The sequence below is a fragment of the Glycine soja genome, chromosome 2 (assembly GCF_004193775.1).
Source record: "Glycine soja cultivar W05 chromosome 2, ASM419377v2, whole genome shotgun sequence".
NCBI classification, from domain to species: domain Eukaryota; kingdom Viridiplantae; phylum Streptophyta; class Magnoliopsida; order Fabales; family Fabaceae; genus Glycine; species Glycine soja.
The window spans coordinates 10,759,058-10,778,884 of record NC_041003.1 but is presented as its reverse complement, the minus strand read 5'-3'; the positions used below and the strand labels follow the sequence as shown (position 1 = coordinate 10,778,884).

At 31.0% G+C, this 19,827-nt stretch overlaps 1 protein-coding gene, 1 long non-coding RNA gene and 1 pseudogene across 2 annotated transcripts; all 3 read left to right on the top strand.

Moving 5' to 3' along the window:
* The first annotated feature begins 1,173 nt into the window (after window positions 1–1,173).
* LOC114386853 lies at window positions 1,174–4,202 on the top strand. The gene is made up of 5 exons (XM_028346909.1): window positions 1,174–1,588; window positions 2,499–2,598; window positions 2,689–2,827; window positions 3,594–3,689; window positions 3,781–4,202. Exons 1-5 carry the CDS (start codon window positions 1,300–1,302, stop codon window positions 3,916–3,918), a joined length of 762 nt encoding a protein of 253 aa, XP_028202710.1. The 5' UTR covers window positions 1,174–1,299; the 3' UTR covers window positions 3,919–4,202.
* A 1,281-nt stretch (window positions 4,203–5,483) lies between these two features.
* Window positions 5,484–10,522, top strand: LOC114386844 (annotated as a pseudogene).
* Window positions 10,523–15,676: 5,154 nt separating this feature from the next.
* Window positions 15,677–19,331, top strand: LOC114386836. Its single transcript, XR_003661187.1, has 4 exons — window positions 15,677–15,826; window positions 15,918–15,988; window positions 16,245–16,295; window positions 18,893–19,331. It is a non-coding gene; the product is annotated as an uncharacterized LOC114386836 (long non-coding RNA).
* The last annotated feature ends 496 nt before the right edge of the window (window positions 19,332–19,827 follow it).

The following is a 19,827-nucleotide window of genomic DNA, read 5'->3' as shown; positions in this document are numbered from 1 at the left end:
GGCCAATGCGTGTTGATGTACTGGACTTAAATGCAAATGAACAACTTTATTACTTTTGCGTTTTACTCATTAGAATTTGTGCACTGCCGTTAGAACACAAGGAAACAAACATGCTCAAAATTGTTCCCGACTTGGAACATGTTTGAAAATAAGGTGAAAAATTACTTTTGAGGTAAATATACTTTTGTTAAAGGATCACAATCTTTACTTTTGCTTTTATATGTTGGTTCTGTATTTGAACATGTATGGCAACAATTTTAACTCCAAACTAAATATATACTTACACATTGAGGGACCGAACTAGGTTAAGTTTGAATTTTCATTCAAAATACAATGCACCAATTCCAAGATAAATCTAATGGTTTACCTTACGAACACAGATTTACAAAAGAAAAAAAAACGGGATGCTTTTACAAATCTCATTTTATCTCAAAAGTTTGTTTACAGCAATAAAACAAAAATAATAATCATTTATTTAACAGTGTGTTTGGGTAGAGAATTTTAATTGAGAAAAATAATTTATCAAAAATTTAAATTTCTTTGATTTAAACTTCATTGTTTAGATGGTTTTTTTTACGAAGAATTTAAATTTTTGAAATTTTAAAATAGAATTTTGAATAACTGAAAATGTGAAATTTTAATTTTCTCTTAAAATATGAGAAATTAAAATTGTGTTAATGAGAGAAGAACTTTTCAAAATATTCGCCAAAATTATATTCTCAAACTTCTGACTCTTTCCTCAGGTGAATGATCCTCTTATTTATTTTCTTTTTTCGTTACAATTGTTTTTATCCAAACATAAAATTTTAAAATTAAAAAAAATTAATTGAAATATTTAAAAATTTTAAAATTTAAAATTTTTAAATTTTTTCATTCAAACACACTCTAAATTTGTTTCTATTTATAAACGGTTCATTAATCACAGTAGTTCAAACAAACTCTAAATTTTTTTCTATTTATAAATGGTTCATGAATCGTAGTAGGAAACCGAGGAGTGTTATAGGAAGTGGTTGAGTGGCGTAAGTAAGCATGTACAAAATGACCACGAACTGGAGTAGTGTGGTTGACGCCAAAACAAAAATGAATCGCGCGAAACTCGCGAGAACAGGCACGCACGCGTCTAAATTGGTGAGCTACCACGACACGCCTAGGAGCTTGGAGGAACATATAAGATCCACGTGGACCCCACTTCACAAAAAAATCTTCACAGCCCAAACTCCAACTCTTCTTTCTTTCCTTTTGCTTTTTCCAACTTCTCTTCTTTTTCTTCTTCGTCAAACTCATCAATTTGAATTCACCATGGATTCCCTTCCTTCCGTCTCGCCCTCCATGGTCCTCCCTCCGAGCCATCCTTTCCGCCGCCTCCCTCCCAGCCTCGTCTCCTCCCGAACCAGAAGCCGCCGTCGCCGCCACGTGTCGGTGTCCTGCACCCTCGCCGGCGACGGCACCGATGACGAAGTCGAAAGGGCTCTTCACATGGACGGCGCAATTCCCCGCACCTCCGACGAGTTCGTCAAGCGCGTATCCTCACGCGCCTACGACATGCGCCGCAATCTCCAACAATCCTTCGACACCAGCAGCTACGACGGTACCCCACACACACCTCCTCTGTATAATTATTACTATTAGGTTAAAATATTCATTTGGTTGCTACAATTAATTATTATCATTTTTTAATTTTGGTCCCTGTTTAAGAATACGGTAAATTTTAGTCTCTAAACAGTTGGTGTATCACTGCTAGAAAGCTTTTGTATCAGTTTTACTGTATCAGACAGTTTATTTTTTTTTTTTTCTCTTATGATCGCGATGGGGCCCAATATTTAACTCTTATGCATGTGTAACAACTAAAACTTTCAGTTTTTTTTTTCTTGTGTGAAACTTACTGTTTTTGTATAGGGACTAAATTGATTTTACAAAGCTGATTTTGGATGGATAGTGATGAAATTGATTTTGATTATAATTGGTTTTGAATTTTTTTAATTATAAAGCAAGTTAGTAGTAAAACACAATATAAATTTTTTGTTCCAGAACAAACTACCTAAAGTTACTTTAACTCCAAATAATTGATTCAATGGGAAGTCAAACATGTGAAAATTTATCTAAAATCATGTTAATTGCCATTTCAACGTGATTCTAGAGAATCTAACTTAAAACTAAACACACACTAAGTGAATAATAGTTTACCCTTGTTATTGATAAACCTCCAAAATTTACTTCTATGCATATGTAAGAGTTAAAAGTAACAATTTTCTTGATTAAAGATTAAAACTTAAAAATAGAGACCATTAAGGTGTGTTTGGGATAGCTGCAAAAATTAAATTATTTCAATAATCGATTATAATCAGAAAACAATTTTTGTTTAAAGTTTGCTGAAAAGTGCTTTTACAAGCATGAAGCGAATAGTTTAAACTTATTATTATTGTACCTCCAAAAATTGAAGGGAGAAAGAAAAAAAATCATTACTATTGTGCTGTGTGTTTTTCCTTTCTTTTCATCAGTTTTAGATGCCAACCCTTGGAGAGAGATTTCAAAGCCTGTGTATGTACTCACGCAAAAGGAAAATCAACTGTGCACAATGAAAACCCGCAGAAATAGAAGGTTTGTTTGATTAATGATTCAATTTGTTCTGTGATTTTCTCTTAAGCGATGTTTGGCATTGAGTGTGCTTTTTGTGCAACACTGGAACAGCGAAGTTGAAAGAGAGCTTGGATTGTTGTTTTCTAAAGGCAGCAAGTGGAGTTCTGGAATTGGAAATCAGTCAAAACAAGCGAGGGGAGGGACTAATAAGTTTCAAATGCTTGTGGAAGATGTTAGAGAGGGAGTGCTGGTATGTGTTCTATTCACATTCGCAAACATGGGATTGTGGCTTAACTTTTTGTTTGTTCCGCATGTGGAAAACATTTTGTAACATGAAATGCAGCCAGAAATATCAAATACTATGATATGTTCTTCCCTTTTGTTTGAACTCAATTGTTAATTTGTTATATGGTTACTTCAATTGTAATATATTACTTTGTTTAGTTCAAACTAGGATGGAAACTAAAAAATTCCTTGATTAGTTTTTCACCTTTCTTAATGTACCCTAGTCCCTACTACCCTAAACAATAAGTTGAACCATGCTATGGACATAACATAAAAGGACAAAACTTAGATGCATTTCTTTAGATACTTTTGCTGCTATTTTCCAATCAAAATTAGAGGTTCACCTTGATAATTCTGCGTGATTAAGGTTTGCATTCAAGGTTAATGTAAAGGTTCTCCAATTCTGATTGAAGAACACCAAAAGCATCTAAACAATTGTATCCAAATTTTGTCAAAACATAAATGCAGTTCTTTAGATACTTTTGGGGCGGTTCTTCAATTAGAATTGAAGTTTCACCATGGTAACTTAAGTTGATCCTTAATGCAAACTTTAATCATGTGGATTGCTTCTTTCGTTTTTTTTTTTGGAGGGGGGGTGGGGGTGGAGTAGAGGTTCATTGGATTAATTTTTATGTTCAATGAAACAATCTTACGTCTACAACATATTGCATGGTTTATTGTAATTTTTTTATCAATTCACTCGTAATCACTTGCAATTTGACATGTTGCAGGTATTTGAAGATGCAAACGAGGCAGTAAAGTATTGTGACTTGCTAGAAGGAGGTGGTCAAGGTTGTGAAGGTGTTGCCGAGATAGAAGCCTCATCGGTACAAAGAATTAAGCATTTTGTTATTTGTCATTGTTCTTTCTGTTGCATGAAAAAACTTTGTGCCATAACATTTGCTTTGTTTCATGCAGATATTTGATCTTTGCCAGAAAATGAGGGCTCTTGCAGTTCTATTCCGCAGAGGGAGGACACCTCCTCTACCCGAAAGTCTTAAGCTGAATCTGCGAGCTCGTAATCGGTCCCTTGAAGATCAAGATGATTTGATGTGAAATTTGAAGATTAAGATGATTTGATGAGAAATTCATATTCCCTTTTGTTGAGAGGGAAGCAACTGTACGCTAATTGCTAATATGCTTAAGCCCCCCAAAGGAACAAAATATGTATATTGATAGAAATTCATTCATCATATAATTGAAAAAAGTATAGCATGTATATGGTTTACCCAATGCTCATGTTCAAAATTTCAGCTTTTTATTCAGAGTTTAAATCGACTCATTGGAAGTGGCCCTGTATTGATTATGGATACAAGATAAAATGGTTAAAATTCACTGTATAATGTCCTATACATTGCTAATCCACTGGTAGTGGGGGTTTGGATAGTTTATAATAATGCTGCACATTTTATTTTTCTAGGGAATTAAAAGATATTTTATAAATAATTCAATTCAATTTCAGTCACAGGAACTGTCTGAGTTTAGAGCATACAAATATTTTAGTTTAGTAGTCTTAAATCACTCTGATTTGAATTTTAGAATATCATGTACCGAACTAAAAATAATAATTTGATATATTTGATTTCTACGTTGAACTGAATCACGAACAAAGCTTGCTTGGCTCACCTATTGGAATATTAAATATACTTTGATTTATACACTACCATGTACCAAGACTTAGGGGACCAACCCGTTGGATTTTCCACTTTTCCTCTTATAGTCAATATTAGGTAATGAGTGGCCACAATATTTTTATTATATAGTTTTGACTCGATGTAGCAATATTCTGATAAAATGAAAACCTGATTTTTTCCCTCTTTGAACTATTTCTTAATATAGGTATGAACAAAATTTCCCAACTAAAGAAAATCTTTACAAGTTAGAAGTATTTGGCATTGACAATGTAACCAGAGAGATTCTCACTGTCCGTTGTCCCAATTTGGAGCACATAAATAGCTAGTGGGCAATATTCCTACCAAAAGCAAGTGACAATCTGAAGAACCACTTATAGTTAAAGTGTGATTATATCATATTAAAATAGATATAGATATATGATATAGAAACACGAAAGGTGTCGTACTAAAACAGGACATACCCACACCTCATCCTAGCAAGAAAAACAGAAAATGCTGCAAAGCGAATATAAATATTTTTAAAAAATCAAATTAGAATCTGATTTTTTTATACATAAAAATCAAAGATAGATGCCAAATCACACATCTTATTTAACAACTTATCTAGACCCATCGGTAAAATCTGGAATTTATCAAGGTATAGTTGATTGATTAATTAAAATGTAATATTTAAGTTCAAATATAATAATTTTTTAATTGATTTAATTTAATTTACTCTATACTTTTAATAAGAGGAAAAAAGTTCTGTTGAATTAGTAAAAGTAGGATAACTATTAACTGATAAGAGAGCCCAAAACTTCACAATCACATCACACACCAAGAAACTAAAGAAGAAACAAAGCCACAAATTAGTAAATCACATTCCAGAGAACCATTTTCCCATTTTTCAATTTCATTTGGCATTTACATTTGCATTTGATTTCCGCGTTCGCAAGTTGTAATCAAAATCAAGCCATAGCGACCGAGGAAGGCGGTGATCGGCAATGAGCAGCGGCGGCGGAGGCGAAGGAGAAGGAGAAGGCGCGTGTGAGTCGAACGTCGCTGATTCTGTGGCACGCGCACCAAAACGACGCCGCGGCGGTGCGGAAGCTTCTGGAGGAGGATCCGTCCCTGGTGAAGGCGAGGGATTACGATAGCCGCACGCCGCTGCACGTGAAGTCACTCCACGGATGGGTCGAAGTGTCGAAGTGCTTGATCGAATTCGATGCTGACGTCAACGCTCAGGATCGTTGGAAAAACACTGTACTTTCTCTCTCTCTCTCTCTCTATATATATATATATATGTGTGTGTGTGTGTGTGTGTGTGTGTGGTTTGTGATTGGTTGGTTGATGGGAGAGGTTTTTGCTTTTTCTGATGAATATCTGAAATTTAGTGTTGTTTTGTTCCGGAAAGCCTCTGGCTGATGCAGAAGGAGCTAAAAGAACTGCCATGATTGAGCTTTTGAAGTCACATGGTGGCTTGTCGTATCTGGGTACCACATTTCTCTGTCTCTAACTCCAATGGAAGGGTTTGAACTTAATCAAATGTTTCATAGTTCGAGTCTTGAATATACAACCGCATTAAATACTGTTATATGTAGTGGTCTTACTTCAAATTGGATTGCCTTCTGCGGAGAATACCTGTCATCTAAAATTAGTTTGCTTTCTGTATGTGCCGTGCTTCTTGTGGTTACTTTTGTGTGAATATTTTACTGCTCATTTGATTTTACTTTTACTCTGCATTTATATTGTTGATGAACCAAATCTGCACTTGAGGAGTTGAGGTTTGGTCTTATTATTGGTGTGTTTCCTGAAGGGATCTTTTGGTGAGATTTTAAAAGCCCATTGGCGAGGAACACCTGTTGCTGTCAAACGTATTCTTCCATCTCTGTCAGATGATAGATTGGTCATTTAAGATTCTTTATTTAATCTCTAGAATTTGTCTTGATTTGAATACTAATGGGTATCAGATGATGGGTGATGTCGAAGTTTTCTGATGCCTGCGGCTGATGAATCTGTTAAAATTATTAACTTTTATTTGTCTTCTGTCAAGTCGTAAGGGGTTACAGGCAGGGTTCTCTTGTAGCCTGAGAAGTGAGAAGATGGGCATGGTCCCCCACAAAACTTTTTTTTTTATTTCTTTTAAACTTGGATTTTCTTCATGTGTTTATTTTTTATTTAAAAGGTTAGCTTGTCCCTCCCAAACTAATATTGTCTCATTGTGGCTCTAATCACAACAGCTCTGCCCTGGCTGTGGGTAACCATTTCAAAACTGAACTGTTTCTGATGATATTTTGTTCTGGTTGAACCACCTCTACCTCTTTAGGGCAAAATGGTTTACTGTAAAGCCCATCTACTTATTTCTGTTTATCAATGAAAAATTAAAGCTAAATGAGAGGGAAGGCAATAAACAGACAACTTGTGGTTAAGCTTGTGTACTCAATGAATAATAAAAACTAAATGAGAGGGAAGGCAATAGACAGACATCTTGTGATTAAGCTTGTGTAATTTCAGAACTATTTTTTCTATCGTAGCCTTTTGTCAGTCACTTATCCTTTTCTTTCTGCTGATTACTTTTTAATTCAGTCAGGACTTCAGGCATGAGGTTAATTTACTAGTGAAGCTTTCGACACCCTAATGTCGTTCAATTTCTTGGAGCTGTTACTGACAAGAAGCCCCTTATGTTAATTACTGAGTATCTGAGAGGAGTATGTGAATGCATATAACTAGATGTCTAGGTTCTGATGCTCTGAACTTATGCAATCTTAAGATTAAATTTTACTAAATCTCTATTTCATGCCATTTTTAGGGTGATCTTTATAAGTACCTCAAGGACAAAGGTGCACTTAGTCCTTCAACAGCCATCAACTTTGGCTTGGATATTGCTAGGTATGGTTTGTCATACCTTAAGTTTCCTTTATTTTTCTTTTAAATTTTTTTTATAAAGAGAACAAACAGAAAACCACAAAACAAGCAAATCATTAACCCATAGATCTCTTCAACCTCTCCATAAATCTGTTATATAATTATAAACCACTCCTAAATAATTCTCGAAGCACACAACACAAGCGTTGGGATAGAAAATAGTGTTTTAGTTTCTTGCTTTACAACCTAATTGCTGTAGGATATTCTGAACGACTTATGTCCTTGACCTTGTAAAAGCCTTATATCTTTATGGGTGTCTCTCTGCCCCTCAACTTACTTTGCAATTGCATTGGATTGTGCTTATGGCTTTCTTTGGTGTTCTGATGCTTCAAGGTATTGGATTGGGCAGTTCTGCTGCATTTTTCTATGTTCTGTTCTATGATATTCAACCCCCCCGTTTGTCTGCTACAAAAATAAGAAAAATCAAAGAATGCCACTGTTATAAATGGATGCAAACTGGCTATTCAACTCCCAAATATCACTATATCATCTCACTGAAATCTGACTTCCTTAGTTGCTTGATCAGTCAACTGCAAGTTTGATGAAATTGATTAAAACATAAAAATTATAGGCTGTCAGGCTTTTATTAAAATTATGTACCCAATAGCTAAAACTTGGTTGGAGAAAAGGTTGCAAAGATTTGGAACCCCATAAAAACAGATTTTCTCCTACTTAGTCCTATTGCTTGATGCTGTTTACTTTTCACTACCATTGGTGCAGTCTGAAGTTTACCTTGAGTTTGATTATAAACCCTAGTTTCCTCCTAAGGAATAAGAATATGCGATGAAGCAAACAGTAAAATATTGATTTTGTGCCTGTATTGGAGAAATTGCATGGAGTAATGCTGTTGAGACATATATAATACCCTTGATATGATTTTCTACAAAAATAATTGTCATAGCCAGTTAAGTTTTGCTGTGTGTATGAGGGTACAAATGGTATCCTAACTTTCCATTTTTCTTTAAAAAGAAGAACTGGACCAAGAAATAATGGCTATAAATTGTATTCACAAGCTCACTTAAAAATGAGTGAAGTTTTTGTTATTCCTCAGTTAAAGAAACTGAATAGTTCATTGAATCTAACTATTATGTGAATCTATATTTTGTGAATATTGTTTGTAGAGGGATGGCCTATCTTCACAATGAACCAAATGTTATCATTCATTGAGACCTAAAGCCAAGGTAAATATATTATTCTTACAGATTGACTTAAACTTTGTTTTCTCCTAGATTGAGAGTATTTAGTGTGATCTGCATGCCAGGAATTTATATGTCTATGCATTACATGTTGAAATCGTTTTTCAGTTTCGCCCCTACAATTTCAGGAATGTTCTTTTAGTCCTCTGGTGCTGACCATTTAAAAGTTGGTGAATTTGGACTTAGTAAGCTCATTAAGGTCCAAAGTGCTCATGACGGGTGAAACTGGAAGCTGTGAGTATTAGGAATTTTTTCAAATTAGAAAGGGAAAAATGCATAGACATGCCATAAACTTTACCTTGTTTTGAAATTTCCACCTTGAACTTTCATAAATAGCTGAGTGCTAAACTTTCTAAATCTGCTATTGGACCAATCCATTCAGCTATTAAGTTAAAATCACTGATAACATGACTTGCATGTGATAATCTCTAATTTATTCATTTTATTTTTATTTTTAATTTTATTTACAATTTGCATAAATTAAAAAATTTAGAACAATTTAAAAGGAAAAGAAAGTAAGAGTATTTAAAAATAAAATAATATGAATTAGTAAGATATTATCATGAGTATTAATCAATACACGTCATATGACAAATGGTTTTTGTTATGCTTATGCATGGAAGGTTCTATTTGTAATTTAGGAAAGGTTAAGAGCCTTTCATCTGAAATTGGAAGTTTAATATGGCTATTTCAATAAAGTTGAGGGAACGTGTGCACTTTTTCAATTAATAGTAGTAACTTTAAAGCACAAAATTGAAATGTTCTTCTTTTGGGGGGAAAAAATAGACTGCCACATGGCTCCTGAAGTTTTGAAATACCGGAGATATGATAAGAAGGTTGATGTGTTCTCCTTTGCAATGAGTGAGGTAATTCTGCACTCAGATTTAGAATTTTGTTTGATAAAATTTGAAGCTAGTTCTAAACTTCAAATTCATGATTCTTGAAATCCTTCTTTGGTTCAGATGCTTGAAGGTGAACCCCCGTTTTCAATTTAAGAACCTTATGATGGAGCCAAATATGTGGCAGAAGGACAAAGGCCTTCTTTTAGGGCAAAGGGTTATATCCTGAACTGCAAGAGTAAGTCATTTCTAATCCCACATTGTCTATTTGTCAGAGATGTTCATGAAAATCATTCTTTGCCTTGAACCTAACAACTTAAGCATCCACTTCCACTTCCCTCTTCTTTTACTCTTTACACGATCCAACATTTATATTCTTTTACTGTGTGAAACAGTCCTACTTGAAGATCTGATTCATTATGAATGAGATTAAAATTGAAGAGAAAAAAATGTTGCATGTCTTTTTATCTGCTTACTCGTGCTGCTTGGTACATCCAATTTTCAATGCCCCTAGTGTGACAAAAATAAATACAAAATCTCTAATTTTGATATTACTGAATCTGGATGCGTACAACTTAGGCTGTTACATGTTTGAGTCTGTTAGATGTTTGAGTCTAGTTGAATACTTATTTCTTTTATATCAACTATTGATGGGAGCAACTTCTTGTAATTCTAATATTGAGTAGTCTCATTGACTTTATCTTGCTTGTCAGTGTCCTGAAGATGATTATCTACTATCACCATTCCACGCTGCTGCGGGGTTTTTGAACATAGTCACCTTGGAAAATCTAGATAGAGTCACATGCTCTGACCCTTAACTATTAGATTCAAGTGAGCATAACAGGTTGATGCTGATTGCTTTTTTGTCTGGTTAAACTTCTTGGCAATTTCCTACTACCAACTACTGTTACTATCACAGGAGATGTGGAGATGTAGCACAAAGCCCACGTGAACACCGGACCCGACACAAAACAGAGCAGCTTATACAAACAGTCACTGAGACACTTCATTGTTTAATTAACTATGTTAACATTATTTTCTATGTATTATTAGTAGAGTTATTAATTTTTTCTTCAAATTATCAAAATTTATAAATTAAAAAATATTAAATATATAAATCTTTTTAATTTTATTTTATATCATTTTATATGTTTTTATTTTGAATAGTTTACATATTAATTAAATTTTATAAATTAATATATAAATTATTTATATTTTTTAAATTGATTTTAATATATAAATTATTTTTACTCTAATTCATATAAAATTTAATAAAAGACTTGTTTTGTTTAGTTAATTACATTAACATTATTTTCTATGTATAGTTGGTGGGTTATTAATTTTTTTTAATTATCAAAAATTATAAATTGAAAATATTAATATATTTTTTTAATTTTACGTAAATAAATAGAGTAAAAATAATTTGTATATTAAAATCAATTTTTAAAAAATTATGTAAATAATTTACATATTAATACATGAAATTTAAGTATAAATTAGTAAAATAAAAAAAAATATGTAAACTATTCAAAATAAAATATATAAAATTAAAAAATTTATATAAAAATTTTGATAATTAAAAAAAATAACTCTTGACTAATGATATATAAAAAATAAAGTAATATTAACTTAGTTAATTAAATAAAATAACTGTATTAGTGGTTTACGGTGTAGCCTATGAATAAAAGATGGTAGTTTTAGTTTAATTTCAAACTACTCTTGATCCTAAAGTAATTTAGATACTAAAGTAATTTAGATAGCACTTTAAAAATGTTATTAAATGTTAACTTGAGGATCAAAAGCGATGTATTTTCAAATGAGATTGATGAAAATAAGACAAATTTTTAAACAGATTAGAATAGAGTTTTCAAAATTTGTATAGATTAAAAAAAATATTTTATCCTTAAGCAATTTTATGAATTTAAGTTAATAATCCTACTTTTTAGATTTTGGGTTTGGTGGATTTGAAATTTGAGATGGATTCAAATGTGATTTGCCTAACAGGTTGTTAGCACAAATGCGTCTAAGAATCCAAATGCCTGATGTATTAATGGTTTTGGTGGCTAAAAGCCATCAAAAGATCTTTAATAACTAATACACACTTCACAATAACAATTTTTGGTCATTTTTAACAATTAGAAAATGAAAATAAAATAAAATTAGTGTCATATCATTATTTAACTACAAATAAAAGGTATGGACTAAAACCTTAAATGAGAAAAAAAAATATTTAGAGACATGACCATCAAACTTTTGTTCAAGAATTAAAACTCAATTTAAAAAAGTTTGGGGACCGTAGATAGTTAACCATATGTTTTTTAACTATCTATACAACATGATATGATAGTATTATTTAAATGAATACATGTTGTAAATTACATGTTTCTCATTCATGTCGAAATTATGGTAGGTTATCTTTCATTAATTTAGTTTTTCTTAATTATCCATGCATTTGATTGGGGAATATTATTTAAATGAATAGACCATTATAGGTCTTATCATATGTCATTTATGTTATAAATTATGTTTGTATCTCATTCATACCAAAATTAGAGTGGTCTTACCATATATGTGAACCTTTATGATAATATGAAATAAATGAAAAGATAATTTATAGGTCTTAACATATTATCATATATAGATAAAAAAAAATGCCATTCATGTCGTAAATAATATTTATTCCTTATCTTGCTTTAATTATGGTGGTTTACCTTTTATTAAAAAAAAATTAAACTATTTATGTGAATTAATATGATAATATTATTTAAATGAATATAACATTGTAGGTCTTATCGCATGTCATCCATGTTGTAAATTATGTTTGTATCTCATTCATGCTGAAATTATATTGGTTTCACCTTCATTAATTATTATTATTTTTTAACTATCCATGTGAACCAATGTGATAATATGATTTAAATAAAATACCATTGATAGGTTGTACCATATTTCACTCTGGCATTAAAATTATGTTTATCTTCTTTTCAATATGTGTGGGTATGAGTAAACATAATTTAAGAGTGGTTATATGGTACAAATTTGTTCACCAAATGGAATTTGCACCACAATTGTGTTCTACTTTTTTTCAAAGGAATTCATGTTATGACTATGCACTAATATGACAGTTTCAATTAACGGATTGCATTTATGCTTCATAATTTGACCTTGATGTCAAAATTATGCATGACATGTCAATGTCAATAACACTTAATGATTTATATGTATGCTTAGCTACATGGCATTCAAGCCAAAGGTAATTTGAGTATTTTTAACTTTTAAAATGTTCATGAAACTAATATGATAGTTTCAATTGATGGATTGCGTGTAAGTTTCACCACACGACAATCATATGTCACAACTATGCATGATACAATAATATCTTTTAATGACCTATATGCATGCTTAGTCACATGACATTTATGTCACAAGTATGTATCTTACCTTGTAATTATTGTCTTTTGAAATGTTTATGAAACTAATATGACAACTTCAATTGATAGACTGCACATAAGTTTCACCATATGACAATCATGCTACAACTATGCATGACATGTCAATATCATTTAATATGTATGTTTTACCACATGACATTCATGTGGTAAGTATGTATATTATATCTTATGATTATTTTTAACTTGTAAAATATTCATGAAACTAAGATGAGTTTCAATTGATGGATTGCATGTAAGTTTCACCATATGACAATTATGCCACAACTATGCATGATACGTTAATATCATTTAATTAATTATATGTATGCTTAGCCACATGATATTCATGCCACAAGTGTGTATCTTACCTTTGATTATTGTTAACTTTTAAAATGTTCATGAAACAAATATGATAGTTTCAATTGATGGATTGCATGCAAGCTTCACCACATGGAAATAATGTCAAAACTATGCATGACACGATAATATTAATATTTAGTGATTAATATGTATGCTTAGCCACATGGTATTCATGTCGCAAGTATGTATCTTACCTTGTAATTATTTTTATCTTTTAAAATATTTATGAAACTAATATAACAACCTCAATCTATGGATTGCATGTAAGCTTCACCATATGAAAATCATATACTGCAACTATGAATGACACATTAATAACATTTCATTATTAATTAATATGTATGCTCAGCCACATGCCATACATGCCATAAGTATGTATATTATACCTTCTAATTATTTTTAAATTTTAAAATATTCGTGAAACTAATATGCTATGTGCAAGTTTTACCATATGACAATCATGTCAACTATGCATGACACACCAATATCACTTAATGTTTTTTATGTATGTTTAACCATATGACACTCATGTATTTAAGTATGTACATTCTATCTTCTAATTATTTTTAACTTGTAAAATATTTGTGAAACTAAGATGACAATTTTAATTGATGGATTGCATGTAAGCTTCACCACATGGCAATTATGTCGCAACTACACATGAAATGACAATATTAATATTTAATGATTTATTCGTATACTTAGCCACATGACATTGATGGCGCAAGTATGTATCTTACCTTCTAATTTTTTTTAACTTTTAAAATGTTCAAGAAACTAATGCAATAGTTTCAATTGATGATTTGGGTGTAAGTTTCACCATATGACAATCATGTCACAACTCCACATGACACGATAATATTAATATTTAATGATTTATGCGTATGCTTACCCACATGGCATTCATGTCGCAAGTATGTATCTTACCTTGTAATTATTTTTATCTTTTAAAATGTTTATGGAACTAATATGACAATCTCAATTGATGGACTGCACGTAAGCTTTCACCATATGGTAATCATTATGCAACTATGAATGACACGTCAATAACATTTAATGATTAGTTTATATGTATGCTCAGCCACAACATGCCATAAGTATTATATTATACATTCTACTTATTTTTAAATTGTAAAATATTGGTGAAACTAAGATACCAATTTCGACTATGTGCAAGTTTTACCATATGACAATCATGTCACAACTATGCATGACGCGCCAATATCACTTAATGATTTTTATGTATGTTTAACCACATGATATTTGTGTCATAAGTATGTATATTATACCTTCTATTTATTTTAAATTTTAAAATATTCATGAAACTAAGATGACCGTTCCAATTGATGGATTGCGTGTAAGCTTCACCACATGCAAATCATACCGCACCTGTGCATGACACGATAATATTAATATTTAATGATTTATTCGTATGTTAGCCACATGACATTCATGCCGCAAGTATGTATCTTACCTTCTGATTTTTTTTTCTTTTAAAATATTTGTGAAACTAAGATGACAGTTCCAGTTGATGGATTGCGTGTAAGCTTCCCCACATGCAAATCATGCCGCAATTGCACATGACACAATATTATTAATATTTAACGATTTATTTGTATGCTAGCCACATGGCATTCATGCCGCAAGTATGTATCTTACCTTTTGAATTTTTTTTTTTACTTTTAAAATATGTGTGAAACTAAGATGACAGTTTCAATTGATGGGTTGTGTATGTTCCACCACATGGCAATCATGCCGCAACTACGCATGACACGACAATATTAATATTTGATGATTTATTCGTATGCTAGCCATATGGCATTCATGCCGCAAGTCTGTATCTTACCTTTTTTATTTATTTTTTACTTTTAAAATATTTGTGAAACAAAGATGATAGTTTCAATTGATGGATTGTGTAAGTTCCACCACATGGCAATCATGCCGCAACTACGCATGACACGATAATATTAATATTTGATGATTTATTTGTATGCTAGCCACATGGCATTCATGCCGCAAGTATGTATCTTATCTTTTGATTTTTTTTAACTTTTAAAATGTTCATGAAACTAATGTGATAGTTTCGATTGATGGATTGCTTGTAAGCTTCACCGCATGACAATCGTGCCACAACTACACATGACACAACAATATTAATAATAATTTATACGTATGCTTAGCCACATGGCATTCATGCCGCAAGTATGCATGTCACCTTCTGATTTTTTTTTTAACATTTAAAATGTTCATAAAACTAATGGGATTGTTTTAATGGATGGATTGCGTGTAAGCTTCACTAGATGACAATCATGCCGTAACTATGCCTGACATGAAAATATTAATATTTAATGATTTATACGTATGCTTAGCCAAATGGCATTCATGCCGCAAGTATGTGTCTTGTCTTGCAATTATTTTTACCTTTTAAAATATCTATAAATGCAAGTAGAAGTTGAATGTGTCACCATTCAATTAAAGTAGTACCCCAGTCATCCTTATGAATTTTATAAAAAGGCCTACATCTTCTACTCCATTTGAAAACAATTGTTTTGGGAGGATTCTCGTTTTAATACTCTTAAGCTAAACAATTTGTTTCCTTGGTAATTAATTTGTTAGCATGGTTGTGAAGAATATTTTTGGACAGTGATGTAACATTTCTTGTTAACATGTTGATTTTGCCTTGGTGTTCAGTTTTCTACCATGTACCAAACACGAAAGTGAAAGAATTGATGGATGGGTACAGCATTTTTGGCTTCTCAAAGGTAAAACATAAGATTTGAGTTTTTTTAATTGTTATTTTGTTTATATTTAGATTTAATTTGCCCTTAATTTTTTTTATAAGGAGTGTTAATCTTTGCTCTAATAGAAAGCATTTGACTTTGCAAAATTTTAGATAAATATTTAATGGCATAACCATAGGAGTGCTAATAAGCTACTCGATTGCATAATTAATCTCAAATTTAATTTTTTCAATATTTTTTAAAATTATTTGTACTCAATTCTTGAATTTCTTTGCAGGTAAACTTAATTAATCAAGTAGTTGTGGAATTTTGTGGAAAAAAAAACTAGGTAAGAATTTATAATTAATTTTACATGTGTAATTCTCTTTTTTGAAGTTTATTGTTTTATCTATGTATGTATTAAAAGGGGTTGAACTTTTTTTACATAGTTGTTTAAATATTGAAATTTTGATAAATAATTATTTAATAAATAATAGATTTGACAAAAAAAAATATTTATTATTAATTTTTTTTGTAAAACTAGATATATAATCACCTAGAAAAAATTAAATAAATATCAACTCGGACAGTAAATTCATTGTTTGACTTTTTACCAAAATTGGTGTGATGAAACCTAGTACTAATAATATTTTTTTTAAATTTGTTTACAATTTTTAACGGCTAAAAATTGTTTTTATAAAACATAAGTTTTGGTAAAAAATATCACATAGTGAATCCATTATTTGGCTTTTTTAGTGAAATGGTGCAAGTTTTCTAATTAATTACCAAAATTGATAAATTTCAAATAAATTATGACAATAGGCAACTCGTGTTTAGGAATACAACTTCATATGTAAAAAAATCGTCATTGTAGAGATTACTTTTTTTATATTCTTTTTTATGAAGAAATTGTCATTTTAAAGACAATTTGAGTATTTTTTTTAATGTTAATATATTGAAGTCTTTCAAAGATTATTTGATTTCGGTATAGCCATGGTTTTCACCGTAAAAAACAAAAAGATAACAACTTGCAGGTAATTCTGTATTGGGATGAAGACTAGGACATAGGAGTCGTGAGGATAATGGATGTTTCTTAAGATGGTTGAGGAGCGTGAGAAGGATTCCGTTGTTCTACACTTTCAACGAAGCACATGTGGTGTGATGTAAGGGAAATACCATGACTGAATTTAGTTGAACCCTATTAACAATATTCACTGTGATGCTTGACACTGTAGTTCCCGTAAGGATGTCAAGCATCACATGAATATTGTTAGAGGGGTTTAACTAAATTCAGTTCTAGTATTTCCCTCACATCATACCATATTTGCTTCATTGAAACTACAACAACTGAATCCTTCTCATGCTTCTCAACCATTCTAAGGAACCTCACTTCCCTCGTGGCTCCTAATTATCAGTATCTTCATCCCAATCCTGAGTTATCTGCATGTTGCTATCATCTTTTTGTTTTTGAAAAGTAAGAAGCATGGTTATACTGAAATTACCTTTGAAAAAGAAGACTTTAGCTGATTGACATATAAAATAATGAAATCGTCTTTCATATGACATTTTTTTCATTTAAGAAAGAATATAAAAATAAAGTCATCTTTACAACAACGATGATTCCTTCACATATGAAATCGTGTTCCTAAACACAAATCACTCATTTCTCGTAACTCATTTGAAATTTATATACTTATGTGATTAATTAGAAAAATTGCACAAATGTGGTAAAAAAAAGACTCATTATTTTCAATTTGACCCACACTAACAAGAGGGACTACAAAACAACCTTAAAAACCTAGAGACTAAAAAAATAAATTTAAATTTGAAAGACAAAAAAAATGACCTAAATTTGAGAAATTAAAAACATGTTTAAGCTTACAAAACACTTTATTTCTATCTATTTATTTTTAATTCCTCAATGGAAAGTTTAATAATAACATGAAAAGTTTACCTAATGTGAAACACATGACCATTATTAATTCATCACAACTTTTCGAGGTCTCACATTGCAAGTCAAGTCGAGTGAATGTCACTATTCTAATTCATTTTTTATTCATATTATATTTGATTGTACTCTCAGAGAGTCCGTTTATATTAAAAAATAATTATTTATATATCAAATCAATTATTTTTTTTATTCAAACAAATTGAAGACACGTTATGAGCTAGACCTTGACATTTTTTTATCATTTATATACACATGCAACTCTCACACACACATTCCTACATAATGTTATTGATTTCCTAAGGATAAATACCAATTCGGATCTTTTTATCCTCATTCCATATACTTGTTAACTTGAATATAACACACTACACATAATAACAATGAACTAAGTCTGGATATTGTATTGTATCATTCCCGTAATAACTTAATTTGTAATAAACTAAATAATTTATTTTTTTTCAATCAATAGTTGAGGATTGTGGTCAATTACTAGTGAAAAATAACTTTCATAGCAAGTAAAAACAGTAATAAGAATTAACATATAAGAAAGCTTAAAGTTATTTTTACAAATCATGCAATTGATTTCCCCAATTCGTCCCAATTGCATATCCAACCGTCCTTGGCCATTGACTTCTCTTAAATTAGCTGGTAGGTTCTCATCAAACTCTATCCCCCATCTTTCACTTAGTTTTCCATTCTTACCTGGTCAATTAGAAATTAAACTGAGAGAAAGTATAATATCAGGAAGAATAGTGGTAAGTAACTAAACTATGTTAGAAATCCCTAAAACATGTTTGGTCATTAGTTGTTTGAAGGGATCTAATTATGCTATAGTTCAATTGTTCATATGAGGAAGTTTTACCATACATCTTATGCTTTTGAGCTTTGCTTGTGTTCACTTTAGTTAAGTTTTAAATAAAAGTTTATTTTATTTGGGATTTTTAGTTTATTCCTTTTGTGCTTGATCCTTGGATTGTTTGCTTATGATTTGTAAGAACTTTGTTGAATTCTAATCAAGTGGAAAAGAGTTCACAAGTAACTACACTAGGGAAATCTTAGAAGCTTTGAAGCTAAGAACAAAAGGGGTTCAATCCGAAGAAGTCAAACATATCACACGACAATCAGAAGCAACCAATGATATTTATGCCTACGGGAGTGCATGATTCTATTCATTTGATTGTAATGGGGAAATTCAATCGGATTCTGAATGAAGAGAACAACCAATGATATTTATGCCTAGGGGTAAATTGTTAGACACTCAAGTCAATTAATTATACTTATCAAGGGGCGTGATCAAGGGACTTTCTTGCTTAAGTTTTCTATTTATCACTGAATAGGAATGATTAGTGATGCATGTTAGGTTGGTCCAATGAAATCTAAGTCAAAACAATTTTCATAAAGCTTTCTTCCTTTAAATTCATTACTTTTATGCAATTGTCTTTGGACAGTAATATATTAATATTAGTAATCTATAATTCTTACTTTAAATTACCCAATTGTCACACAAGTTCTTATCATCCATTCATAATTCGTCATTAATGATTTTTAAAGTAACTAATGGACACACATATGTTGTCTTGCCCACATGTCCGCATTTCTATCAGGCTATTGTGATCATGTTTTGCTAAATTTGAAATATTGTAAATTTATCTTACTATGCATATATGCAAATATATTCATTTAATTTAATATTTTTTTAATACTTGTCTATCTATCATTTTTACATAGTGTACAATAGAAATGCAACGTCTGTGTGTCTATAATTCTATCTTATCATACATTGACATGTATACTAAGTTTAGTCTAATTTTTTTTTTCTAAATATATATTTATCTATATATTATTTTTCTAAGCTAAAATTTTCTCTCACATTAAATATTTTATGTCACTTTATCTATATATTATGTTTAATCTGTAATGATATTTTTTG

What these genes read in the sequence shown, in the direction of transcription:
- LOC114386853 (XM_028346909.1), top strand. Translation starts at nt 1,300, where the DNA reads ATGGATTCCCTTCCTTCCGTCTCGCCCTCCATGGTCCTCCCTCCGAGC. An exon ending in CGACACCAGCAGCTACGACG is followed by an intron (nt 1,589 to 2,498) that starts GTACCCCACACA and finishes TCTTTTCATCAG; the next exon opens with TTTTAGATGCCAACCCTTGG. An exon ending in AAAACCCGCAGAAATAGAAG is followed by an intron (nt 2,599 to 2,688) that starts GTTTGTTTGATT and finishes ACACTGGAACAG; the next exon opens with CGAAGTTGAAAGAGAGCTTG.